Here is a 14048-nt window from a genome sequence, read left to right as displayed (position 1 = left end):
CTGACAAAACAATGGTGGTGGCAGATGCAAGTCCGTTGGGATTAGGAGCAGTTCTATTGCAGAAAAGTACGAATGGGAATTGTAGCGTCATTTCTTTCGCCTCTAAATCACTAACAGATACCGAACGCCGGCATTGCCAAACCGAAAAGGAGGCATTGGCGTTGGTTCGGAGTGTTGAGCGATTTCGAATGTACTTGTACGGCAAATCCTTTACTCTAATGAACGATTGTAAAGTTCTGGAGTATTTGTTCACTCCTAGGTCAAAAGCGTGTGCAAGAATTGAGAGATGGATTTTAAGATTGCAGTCGTTTGATTATCATGTTGTACATATTCCTGGAAATCAGAACATTGCCGATTGTCTCTCAAGATTAGCTACCGTGAAATCAACTGCATTCGATCCAGAAGAGGAAATCACTATTCGTGAAATAGCTGTATTAGCTGGTTCCACATTTGCTCTTCAATGGAGTGAAATAAGAGAAGAATCTCAGAAAGACTCTGAAATCTCTGAAGTTGTAGCGTCATTAGCGGACGAACTTCATGCAGAGTTGCCTCTATCATATCGTGTGATTGCAAACGAACTTTGTACTATTGACAAAGTTTTACTAAGGATCGACCGAATAGTTATTCCCCGTTCACTTCGGAATAGAGTTTTAGAGATTGCGCATGAAGGGCATCCAGGAATTAGCATGAATTGGCATGATGAAAAGTCATTTGAGAACCAATGTGTGGTGGCCAAAATTGGATCAAGATGTCGAAAAGTTTGTGAGAAACTGCAAAGGCTGTACATTGGTATCAGCGCCAAATCCACCTGAGCCAATAGTCCGACGTGAACTTCCTGATCAACCTTGGACTGATGTAGCAGCCGATTTTCTAGGACCGTTGCCAGAAGGGCAATATTTGCTGGTGATCGTTGACTATTATAGTCGATACATGGGGCTTTAGGACAGAAGGTCGAAGGACAAATGGTCGATGGACAAAAGGTCGAAGGACAAAAGGTCGAATGGACAAAAGGTCGAATGGGACAAAAGGTCGAATGGACAAAAGGTCGAAGGGACAAAAGGTCGAATGGACAAAAGGTCGAATGGGACAAAAGGTCGAATGAACAACAACATTACTAGACCAAGTTTCCAGCTGGTGTGTCACTTTTAAGAATAAATAGTTCATGTTGTTGCTCATTCAGAGAAACATTATGGTGCTGTTATAGTAATCATATGTATTTCAGCCACTGACATTTCTATAGGAAATTTTTCCTTCTTTTGTTTATAGGCTATTCTTTCAAGTTGTGTTGATGTAGTATTTAATGGCAATTTAGTTTGATGTTTTTTTCAGTAATTTTTCCTTCTTAAATTTATAGGCTGTTCTTTTAAGTTTTTTTACTGAATTAATTATCGACTATTTAGGAAAGGATCGCAGTAGGCAGCGCGCGCGGATGGTTGTGTTTTGGAATCAGCTGCCACGTTTTTCTTCGTCTCCTCGTTTGATTCTGCCAACATTAACTAACTAATGTGAACATTAATAAACCATTAATTCCGCGTGTGATATTGAATAAGAAAAGTGTAGTTTTCCTTTTGATGGTACACAGAACAGAACAGGTGTTCGTAAAAATCAATTCGGCTAGGGATTCTTGCGGAGAGTACATCTAAGTGTCGTCCTTCTGGTGCGCCGAACCGGACCCCAGAGGGAGTAGATCGAGTGTGGTCGTGGCGAGCTGGACGTTTTGTGAGGTGGTGAAAATTTTGTCGTGCAAGTTCGCTTAGCGCTGCTTGGACGCCATGAAGGAAAAAATGAAAGCAAGGGAAAAAGTGAAGTATACGATTCCTTCGGGAATTGTTCGCCACGCGCAAATCTACAAGTTTCGTAATCTAAAAAAACGATGTATGCCACCAGCTTCGCTTTGAATGCTCCGCCAAATGTGTAGTATAAAGTGTTGGACTACCAGTTCAATTTTCGTGAAATTCGGATTGGTTTTGAGTTTGTTAGGAAATGTTGAGAATTAATGCAGAAATACCGCGCACAAGTGTTATTTGGATCAAAAGTGGCTTCGACCCGAAATGACACCACACACTCAAGTGAAATCAATCCTCAAGATTTAGAAACTGAACATCACTGAAGCAGAAAAAAACAACCCCCCTCCTTCCAAGTGGATCCAACGATGCATTATTCAAATTTGGTGAGAATGTTCCATGATACTTGTTTTACCCTCTTATTTTCATTATTATATACAACAATTAATTTCTAATATATCGGAGCGTTTGGTACGGTATGTCCACGCATCCTTCCTCCCCTGCGATTCATGAAGTGATTCGAAGTTAGAGAAAGATACAATAAACTCGAAACATTTCAAAGAATCATCTTTGCGGTAAACGCTACGCAGTAGGCCTGGCCGCTTTGACGCTTGTGTCATATCTCTGATATGCTGCAAGCATCAATACTGACAAGAAAAATAATCGGGCGTAATCTAACCCGATTATTTTCCAGGATGCTTTCTTGTACTGGCTGCGTGTGTGTTAGATTAGATTAGATTAGATTAGATGAATTAATTATCGACTATTTAGGTACTTATAATTCAATCAGAAATTTTGCCTTCTTTAATTCAATAGCTGTTCTTCCTATCTATACTGCCGAAACAATTACTACTTGTGATTAGTGATCATCCCCTCTTGGATTTATAGGTAGTTCCGATGAATTACACTGTATAAGTATAAATAATTTCTTCGAATTTCGACTGTTGATGATTATGTTGGGAGGTATGGCGATCAGTCTTTGCAAGAATAACTCAAAAACGGTTTCTTAAGCTTTCATAAGCTATTCCTCCAAAGATTGAAAGCCATACCTCCCAATCCCAACGTAAATTATTTCGATTTGTTTGCTCATATAGCACCGACGAACCGACGTGACAGTGGCGATCCAAAACTGTCCCCCCCTAATTTAACGGTCGACCAACGAAGCGAGCGATCGCTTCTGTCAAATCAGCGCAGACGCGAACCGTTTCCTATATGAACACACGGGGGTTTGGTGTCGAGCTATCAAATCATCGCGAGCCGTTATAAAGGTGGCGATAGTGTTCGGCTATTTTTCATCATGGCGTCGCGGACAATAAATTTGAATTTATTTGTTCTAGCTGTCACGTCGGTTCGTCGGTGCATATAGTACCCAGAAATTTGTTCTCCTCTAATTAATAGATTGTTTAACTTTATTGAACCGCTGTAATGATTGGAATTTCAAATGACAATATTTCAATATATTATTCATCCTTCTTCTACCCATAGGCTATTCTTTCAAGGAGTACTATTTTCCACATTTAACTTTCATGAATAACATTACTTTATATCCTTCTATTGGCTTCTACTTTCTATCATTCTAGGCATCTATTTCGGATTGCAATGCGGTAGTAAATAGCTGCATATAAGCGAATTGTCGTTTTTCTGTCTAATACTGACCACTTTATCATGTCTTCCAAATTGTCTACTGTCAATTATACCTTTTGTTCTATTCGACCTTTTGTCCATTCGACCTTTTGTCCATTCGACCTTTTGTCCATTCGACCTTTTGTCCATTCGACCTTTTGTCCATTCGACCTTTTGTCCATTCGACCTTTTGTCCATTCGACCTTTTGTCCTTCGACCTTTTGTCCTTCGACCTTTTGTCCTTCGACCTTATGTCTTTCGACCATTTGTCATAGATTCATACATGGAGGTCTGTGAGATGAAGGAAACAACGGCTGCTGATACTATAAAGGAAATGGCAGCTGTATTCAGTCGTTTTGGCCTTCCAAGAACATTGCGAGTTGATAATGGACCACAATTCAATGGAAAGTGCAGCGAATTTCAGGAGCAATTGAATCAAAATCATTAATACTATTCCTTATTGGCCAGCAATGAACGGTGAAGTTGAGCGTCAGAACAGATCCATTTTGAAAAGACTGAGAATTGCATAAGAATTGGGAAAGGATTGGAGATTGGAATTGCGTCAATATTTGCTTACGTATCACTCAACAAACCACAGTGTGACGGGAAAATCACCGGTTGAGCTTATGTTTGGAGGAAAGATCCGGAACAAACTGCCTGGAATACCGTTTCAAGAGCTAATGGATGAAGAAGTTAGAGATCGTGACAGACTGCACATTAAAATCATTAAAGTAAAGGAGGATTGTAGTATATTAGCACGGTTACAATGATGATGTGATCAAGGTAGGCTATGATGATGGGGGGAGTTAGTTAGTTATGAGGAGACAGGACGTACGGACAGGTGTGTTGAGTAGTGGAGTGTCCGAATAAATCTCAGTGAAATATTAACCGTTTGTCTGTGCATTATTTGTAATTCCTGATAATCCCGATTCTTACAGGCGGGGACATATTTTATTTTGTTTTTCTTGCGAGTGTCACTGCCACTGTATGCCTTGCGAGCGTACGACCGCTACCGGACTCTAATAAAAGATAAGCGCGACAATACAATTGTATAGGTGAGTCCAACGGAAGCTAACGATCCCTCCGCATCTGGTGGCAGGAATGAGAACCCTACGAAAAACGTGGCTCCACAAAAAAGTGCCATGGCGCAGCATAGGCAAAGTGCACTTTTTTCACTTTTACGTATCGAATTCCGCATCGTAGAGGAACAAACGAGCACTTTTTGAAAAGAAAATTTACTCCTCTTTCAGATGCGCTTAGGTAGGTAGGTACTTACGAACAATTTATGTGATTAATTTGAGGAGCTTTTGCTATGCCTCCGGCGGGCGATCTTCCGGATTTTTTGTTAGCTGGCCAATCCGATGTCTGTCATCGGCATTACCAATGGAAAATATCAAGTATCGGTGCATAATATGTATAAGTAAATTTTGAAGACAAAAAAGTTGATTTTTTATGTAAACAAACGATTTTCTCCTTATCTCACTCAACGCCTCTACAATGGGGGACCATTCGGATTCACCTATAGATAGTATCTAAAACAAGAGCAATACTTGTTGAGTCTAAATAGTCAAGAACGTAAGTTGGACTTAGTCTGTATTGAGGCTGAAGAAGCGATGTGGACTTCACGAGAACATGCTTGGGTCAGCTGTCAAAAATGATTTGATTAAAGGTTGAACAACTGATGATTAATTATGCATGTTGGTGTACATATGTTCAAAAACTGGTTACCCAGATAAAAAAAAATCCATTCAACTTGATATTCAGCCATCTATGTATTGCTGATTAAAAAGGTTGAACAAGCCATACTTCAGACCAATATTCATCTGTCATTGTGTTCAGTCGTTGACACCATTAACCAGCTATTGTTCAGCATTAATTGTTATTTGGGCAATTCTCATAATGGCAGTCTGGGACTGTACCACCTACGAATTTGTGCAATTTTCTTAATATGTACTAGTATTAATCTTAACACCTCTCAATGCATGATCAACAGCGTTTGGGTGATGAATGTATGTCTAATCTAATGGATGCTAAAATGAAACTGACATAAACTTTCAAATTATGTCAAATTTGCAGAGAAACACTTCCTTCAAGACTGGTGAGCAATCAAGAGACAAAAAAAGATGCAACAGTTAGCATTTAAACTAACGATTGCCGAATTTTGCACAATAGATACAATCACGCTCGATGTAAAACTTCGTCGGTGGTAATTGCTTGTGATTTTCTTCAACCTGTATCGGTGGTTTTCTTTCGCAGTCCTTCACGTCACTCTGAATGGCAAATTAAGCAAGTATATTGAAGTTGAGTTATTCACTTTTTATGACTTTTTGCTATTCGGTCGTCGACGTCTTCGCTGTGGGTCCTCGTCGTCACAAGGAGGGACAATTTCAAGTCCACCGACCGCGTGACGTGAACGCTACTTTCGGTCGTTAGAGCAGGTTTTAATCCGGTTTGAAGCCGTTATCAAATTTGCACTAAATTTGGAGAGATTTGGCAGCTGACTAGCAATAGTAGAGAAAGAGAGTGAGAAAGAGTGAGAGTGAGCAGCAGTTGAAAAAAAAAAAAATCCGAGTGATCGAAACTGGAAGTCATTTCCGGATATTTGGGTTAACTTGGTGGAATGCAAGCACCCGGCGGTCGAAGTTACTCGCGGGGAGAGTAAATTTCGACATTCCAGAGGTGGTTGCCGCTGGCTGTGATTGAATAGTTGACACAAGTGTCATTGAAAACTTCTGCGTAGTTGACTCATCTATGATACGAAGGAATGCCGCTGTAATGAACATATTCCAAAAACTACTATGGCACTTACGCCATTCATGCGATCATGGAGAATCGGAGGACCGGGTTTTTTTCCCCTTAAGATCGATCTGGTTTTATCCCAAATTTGCTCATTATCGATCATTGAGGCATTGTATGTTTTTATATTCGCCTTCCAGGGTCCATAAATTATTTTAAAATATTTTTGCAGATCGAATCACCATCAGAAACGAACAAGAATAAGGGAAAATGATCAGAGGGCGGGACACTTTGACCACTAGTAACTTGGATGTCGCTCGGTCGGAGTGAAAGGGAAGACACTTTTACTGGTTGTCGTTGTCTTCGATTGATTGCAACTGCGTCGTTCGATCCCTTTAAGAAACGGAATTCTTTCCGATTTCTTGGCACTCACTTCCACTAGATAAATAGGGTTTTATCACTTCCGAAGAATCTACTCACACTTTTTTTTTCGTAATACGCAAATCACACTGCACGAACGCGAATGGGAAGATCGAGCACTTGCGGAGTGGGTGATAAATCAGTTAAAACTATATGGAACGAGAAGGCAAAAATAAGTTTTGTTTGATTCAAGATAGAACGAAAGACGTGGGCGAGGAAGAAATGTGCGATAAGGGCTGAAATTCTCTTGGTTCTCTCGGCAGGATGACGAAAGTGTGAGTCCAAATGCGTAAAACTGAAAGCGCTTGTATGAACACATGCGCGTGGAGTCTTAGGACATTATTCGTTTCTCATAAAAATAATAACATTACAGTGAAGGACAAGCCTTAGATGGAATGATGATAGAATAGGAGAGAAGAATTGTTTTTTTTTTTTTGTATTTTGCGATTATTACTCTGCTATCGTCTTATCGATGGCTAACCAGAAACATGCAGAACTACAAAAATTTACTTTTTATTTTGTTACCTAGTACAGTCAATTTGAATACTGGTATAATTTAGAAGATAGAATAGCATAGTATAGAACCGAATAGAAATATATTGTAGATACTTAGCATGGAACACAGTTATACGTATAATTATATATGTATCAACAAAAATGGCACCATTTATTACATTAATTCAAATTTGGGGCTTAGCGTTGATTTCAAGGCAGTTTTATTTTAGGAAAATTGGAGCCATTTTCATTGGAATGCTAAGGGGGTTTAAGGATGTTTCAGAAAAAAAAATCGGGGCTCTTGTGCCACACCCGAAAACCCTGAGATTTCATGATACCTCATGAGTCATCATGAGTCACATGAACACCCCTGAAACCTCCTGAAACATGTTTAGTCCCCTGAAATTTCCCTGAAGCCCCGTATAACGTTCCTAAAGCCCCATTCAAACGCCCATGGAACCCCCTGAGCAACCTTCGAAAACGAACGGAAATCCCTGAAATCGCCTGAATCGCCCCTGAGACCCCACTGGTCCCCCCTGAAAATCCACTGAAAGACCTCTGAAACTAATTGAAGTGCCGTTGAAAACCCCCCTGAATATCTCTGAAACCCCCTATATGCCCTTGAAATCCCTGAAATGTCCTTGAGACCCCCAAAATGCCCCTGAAACCCTTACAACTCCATGAAATACTCATGAGATCCTTTGGAATTCCTGAGCACCCGGAAGAGATCGACATTTCAAATCTATATATACACTGTGGTGCATAATTGATCGGACAAACGCCGATTTTCATACAAAATGGTCAAGTTTGAGATGATGTAACTATAGTTTGCTTTGGTGGATTGAGCTCAATTTTTGACACGGAACTACGAATATGCTGAATTTTGTGTATACAAAGTATAAAATGTTTTCGTTCACAGGTCTGGGCGAGGCAAGGCGTTGAAAATATTGCAAAAGTGATCGGACAGCGGTACCCCTTTGATTTACACGCGTGCAACAATCTTCATTTACCCAAAATTGGCTTATTGGCCTCAAGGACCCCCATTGGATAGACGCATCTCTGTTTATTTACGACAATATCTATGGGGGAGAGAGGAAAAACATCCTAATTTTGGGTAACTAATCAGTTTGATATACTCATTTTAGGGTAAAACCAACCCAAAATAAGGTAGTTTCAATTTTTCGTGTAGGACATAAATAACCGAAAAAGTAGACACTTGGACGTGTACTTCCCATTTACATCGACAAAAGGCTGTCCATTTATTACGTACCGAAAATTTCACGTTTTTTGTAAAAAAATGTAAACCCATTGTCAAATTTTTCGTGGGAAACTCCTAATATTTTTGTACGTTACGTTAGATTTCTCTAAACCCCATATATTCAAATCTTCCCAGTGGTAGGTACCAGTCGTTCAGTACTGCAAAAATGAGGCAGAATTATACTTCCAATCTGACTTTTTTTTCTATTTTATCACTTTAATTTTATAAAATTTGGAATATGTCGATAAATTTATTAAGAAAAGGTTACATTTTATTTGTACATGATTTCGTTATTGTTTAAACATTTTGGTTTTTTATAGTGCATTTTATATTTTTCGTGATCACAAAAACATTTTGCCGCACATTTTGGAACTTCTATCTCTCCTGTCAAAATTGTTCGTTATGTTCTAAATAAGTTCCAGGTGCAACATGTTTATAACAATCAGAATCAATGTTTTGGTTGATTTGGTTTGTAAACGGTTGTAACTAAGATTTGTTGAAACAATCAGATTATACTTCAGTTACAAATTGGTTTCGCAAGTTTCAACTAAAGATAACGTTTGTTTTCATTATGCTAGTTATTATAAACAGGCTTGGAAAGCGTCAGCGTCAACACGGGTCGTCACGCGATTTTTACAGAAGTGCCTCTCTCAATGTCATCGAATCGGGAGACGATGACCAAGAGAGACTAACAATATTCGCTCATTTCTCGGTCATGACGGAGCGTGACATGGTTGTAAACAAGGCCATTAATAGCACATTGATGAATTTTGTTATTGTTTAAATCCTTCAAAGCATGGATATATGTCCTCTTTACTGTTAAATACAACAGCTAGCCCAAATTTGCTTGGATCAGGTGAATAATTTAATTCCAAAACAATTTGAAAGTTTCCGTCATGACGCTTGATCATTGCGAAATGACATGATGAAGTGCGTGAACGCTCGTTTTATCTTGTGACGATGAAAGAGCCTACTTGTTCACCGTCATGGGAAGCTCATGACCAATAACAGCGCTGATTATAAAACTGTTACACCTCAGTTTGGCATTAACAACAGGATTTTGATAGGTTTTAATTTTGTTTGTTTCATGAAAACTCAGTTGCAACATGTTTGCAACGATGATCATTTCCATTTTAGTTACAGGTGCTACTTGGGTGGTTGTCTATCTACAGTTCTCTGCAGTCCAGACATGACTCCAGATAGGTCATCAAATATTCTCAGGAATAGTTATTGAAGAGCTTCCCATTAACACATGGCGTATACGTAGTTCACAGGAGCTGCAAGTGTGCAAAACTTGTAATGGACTGGTATTGGTCTTCAATATGCAACGCATATGGCATGACTGTCAGGCCTCCATGGTATTGTTGTGTGCAATGCATTTTGTTTCTATGGTGTCGACTGGGTATGCCAGTGTATATGCAGCTTTCATAAAGTTCTTCACATATAAAAAAAAAGTTTTATCTGGACGGAGCGAGTATCGAACTCACATTCCGCGGCACTAATTATAAACCTTAACGACTGACGCCACTAGCCGCACGAACACGAAGCCCATTTGGTAGAAGTCCGGAGTTCTGCAACAAGTATTGCACTTTGTCTGCCAATGTTGCCAATGCGCACTTGCCAAAGTTGTATGCACAGCTAATGTATCGGTCGTGTCATGTGCATATAGGGTCTGGGGCCATTTGGGTAGGAGCTCTTGCTGCTATAACTCAGGCAATTGCAAATCGATTGACTTGAATTTTTGAATATGGCTGGATACTGTGCGTATCTGATCGTGTCTCAAAAATGAAGTTATCGGTTGAAAATTGACTGAGTGTCATTGAGTTTTTTTTAGTAGGCTTTTCAATTGGATCTGTTTATGGTATGATACGTATAACGATTCATTTGAAGCGAACGTGTCAGACTAGGGATACTATTCATATTTAGTGTCTAATAAAATAAGCTCTTAGAACTGTTTGAGTACATGTTCCAGGGGCGTTTCAGAGGTTTCAGGGGATTTGAAGGAGTTTCAGCGGCTTCAGAAGAGATTAAGAGATTTGCAGGGGCATTCCAGGAAACTTTTCATTGATGTTTTAAAGGGTTTCTGGGGTTTTCAGGACCGTCTCGAGTGCTTTCAGGGGCATTTAAGGGGAGTTACAGGGGCTTCAGAGGCATTTCAAGGGGTTTCGAGTTTTTTAGGCCGAAAAGGTCTTTAAGCCCAAAAAGGTCTTTAAGCCGAAAAGGTCTCTAGGCTGAAAAGGTCTTCAGGCCGAAAAGGTCTTCAGGCCGAAAAGGTCTTCAGGCCGAAAAGGTCTTCAGGCCGAAAAGGTCTTCAGGCCGAAAAGGTCTTCAGGCCGAAAAGGTCTTCAGGCCGAAAAGGTCTTCAGGCCGAAAAGGTCTTCAGGCCGAAAAGGTCTTCAGGCCGAAAAGGTCTTCAGGCCGAAAAGGTCTTCAGGCCGAAAAGGTCTTCAGGCCGAAAAGGTCTTCAGGCCAAAAAGGTCTTCAGGCCGAAATAGTATTTTGGGCAGGTCTTGGCGAAATGACCTTGTTCTATACCTGAATTATTCACTCAGCCAAATAACTTTAGGATTTCCATAAGGCCCAACTTATGAAACGGCCTTTAAATAATTCATAATGTTTCGGATGAATTTCATTAGGTCACTCTATGACGTAAAATCGTCTCACAGCTTGGCTTTTATTCATGTTTAGCAACATGGTGTTCTCAAGCGTCGGTAGCCGTGTGGATAAAACACGGGCTCGGTGATCTCGACGTTCATGGATCGAATCCAGTCTGCATCATTTTAAGATTTTTTTGTTCTTTCCATAAGCCTATCTTATAAAATTTGTCATAGCAAGCACGATCATTTTTCATAAGGTATTCTTATGGATGACATAAGAATTATTAATAGCAAATTTTCATAAGGTATTTCGATGAATTTCGCTAGTTTTTTTCGCTGAGTGTGCGGCTTAATGACATATGACCTAACGTCCTTTTCGGCCTAATTATCTATTTGGCTTAATCAAGTTTTCGGCATAATGACCTTTTGGGCCTAATGGCTTATTTTGCCTAATGACTAACACAGCATACAACTGATTAAGCTTTTGTATTATTTTTAAATGACAAGAAATATGTTCATATCATTGAAATAAAATATGTTGAGAAATACAACAGCTTAAGCTTTCAAAACATTCTGCACCATGTCTTCCTCTGCTTGTATGGATCATATGAATAGGAACCCCAGCAAAAATTGGGAGTGATTTATAATTAGAGGCTTCATGCTTCATGTATCTTTATTTGAATATGAAGGGTCAGAATGCCGTTGGTAATGGTACGGTTCTATCGGTATATCGGTCCAAGTTCCATAGGAAATTGCCTATTCTTAGGCGTTTTATGGTATAGAAGATTGATTTGAATAATTAATGCACTACAAAGTGATAGTTTGTAAAACTTAGCCGTATAATTTCATTTCAAGGAACACGATATCAGCTTGTACGAGTTTTTGAAAGAACTTCGAATACTTGGGTGAATAATATTACTCCATATTATCGAAATCATGAATGAGTTTGGAACAGGGATTTGCTTTTCTTATTATCTTCTTCTTATTCACTTCTATGATTTGAAAACCCTGTCAAGCTGATCTCGTGTTCCTAGATTTTAAATTATACGTATAAATTTCTACAAACTAACACTTTGCAGTGATTTAATAATTACAATAAATCTTCAGTACCATAAAACGCCTAAAAGTAGGCAATTTTTAGCAATTAGAGAACATCGACGGACCAGCACAATTGTGCTGGTCCTAATTTGACCCCAAAAAGTGCATAGGTGGATAAAGTAGCTGAAGTAAAGAAAGTTTTATTCTAGAGGACGTTAAGTTTATAAGAGAAAATTTGAGATAATCATTCTTTTATGGTCCGTCACGAAAGGGACATTCATCCTATTCGAAAAAAGCAGTTACGGTACTGTGTTCACTTTTAATACAAAAACAATAATAAGAATATAATGCTTTTGGGCTCTATCATTTCTTTTACATATACACAGAAAGCCGCTTATCTACGATACAACTTACTAACAACAGTTTACTCAAGAATTCGCTTACTCATCAAGTCTCTGAGCGTCTAGGTCACTTGTTTATCAAGTTACTCAATAACTCATTAACACATTCGTTTAAAACAGTCACTCACTTACCCATCAACCCATTTGTTTGCATGCAAATGTGAGTTGGTACGGCTTAACACTCCATGGGCGATGCAACATCACAATCAATTAGCTCGTGTGTATCACCAGCCCACGTGCCATCCTCACTAGCCTACGTACAACACATCTCGAATCCTTATCACCCATGAGTGCTAGTAGCGGTGGTGCAGATCTGGAGTATCCATAGGAAACCATCGAGAGCGAGAGACCTTACGAAGCAATACGATCATCTCTACCTACGGGGCTACGATGAGGCTAGAGATTGATGGGATAAGCGACGACAATCAGTGCACCTTCGATATCTCGCCGGGATCGGTTCGACGCAGTCTGTCGCTGCTGAATATGTTTATAGTTTTTGATCGTTAGAGTTAAGTGCAGTAAATTAGTAGTTAAGTTCTAAGAGTACAAATAAATATGTGTTAATGTTCTTCTTCTTCTTCTTGGCGTAACGTCCTCACTGGGACAAAGCCTGCTTCTCAGCTTAGTGTTCTATGAGCACTTCCACAGTTATTAACTGAGAGCTTCCTCTGCCAATGACCATTTTGCATGTGTATATCGTGTGGCAGGCACGAAGATACTCTATGCCCAAGGAAGTCAAGGAAATTTCCTTTACGAAAAGATCCTGGACCGACCGGGAATCGAACCCGTCACCCTCAGCATGGTCATGCTGAATACCCGTGCGTTTACCGCCTCGGCTATATGGGCCCTAATGTGTTAATGTAACGTTCGTGAATAAATGTGGTGATTAAGTGCAAGAACTCGTACTTTGTCCGTAAACTACGAAGAACTTCAACTATTCCGAACTGTGAGCTATTGACCAAAGAATTCCGCATCTCTAGTGCCAACGTCGATGGAAAGATTCGCCCTACATTGATGTAAGTCCGCTCTGCTGCCACTGCCGCTACATCTGGTCCTTCGTGCCGGATGGTCGTCGACGCGATTTCGACCACCCGGTGAAGCTACGGCTCTGACGCCATTCCTGTAGATGGCTATTCAACGAGAATATCGCCATCGACATTTTCCCTCCAACGCCATCTCTCCACGCTTGGCACTGGCTGCTGATAAAGAATAATTGTTCAAGGCATTGACAATTGTTCTAGAAGGTGAGTGAATTTCCAATCGGCCTAAAGGTGTATCGCTCGTCTACCGGGTCTTTTTGCTTGCATGATTACATCGCCCGACTGGACATTCCTCGCACATCTACCGCACTGGGGCCTCCGGTCGACATTCCCGGAGTTTCGCCAATCCTTCATCCGATCCTGTGCACAATCGAGGCAAGCAACCGCCATTTCCCGGAGGGACGACAATAAGTTCTTCTGTTTAGCAGCACGAATAGCAGCCATTGCTGGCTGTGTACCATCATCAGTTCCAACAACAGTGAGACGTCGACGCATTCAAACCGATCTATCGCATCTACACATTGCAGTTCGAGAAGCGGAAGGATTATAAATACAAGGCACTTTATTGCCTTTTGCAAGGTAATTACCGCTCCAATACGTAAGCTTCTTCTTTTCCGGGCTACCTGGTCTCAATTTGTAGATCCTGATTCGCCATC

At 40.1% G+C, this 14048-nt stretch overlaps 1 protein-coding gene across 7 annotated transcripts in view; it reads right to left on the bottom strand.

Moving 5' to 3' along the window:
- The window catches only part of LOC109398425 (lopap), a 36354-nt gene extending 29571 nt beyond the window's left edge, over window positions 1–6783 (bottom strand). For 2 of the 7 annotated variants that reach the window (XM_029855375.2, XM_029855376.2), the window contains exon 1: window positions 6217–6236. In XM_029855375.2, the coding sequence (XP_029711235.1) occupies window positions 6217–6221 (5 nt within the window). In that variant the 5' untranslated portion in view covers window positions 6222–6236. Of the gene's footprint in view, window positions 1–6216; window positions 6237–6485 lie in introns of those variants that run through there. The other 5 variants (XM_029855380.2, XM_029855377.2, XM_029855378.2 and 2 more) reach the window with 5 other exon arrangements.
- Between the last annotated feature and the right edge of the window lie 7265 nt (window positions 6784–14048).

This window comes from Aedes albopictus, chromosome 1 (genome assembly GCF_035046485.1).
Source record: "Aedes albopictus strain Foshan chromosome 1, AalbF5, whole genome shotgun sequence".
Lineage (NCBI taxonomy): Eukaryota > Metazoa > Arthropoda > Insecta > Diptera > Culicidae > Aedes > Aedes albopictus.
Note: the sequence above shows the minus strand (reverse complement) of the source record. Positions and strands in the feature narration are given on the sequence as shown.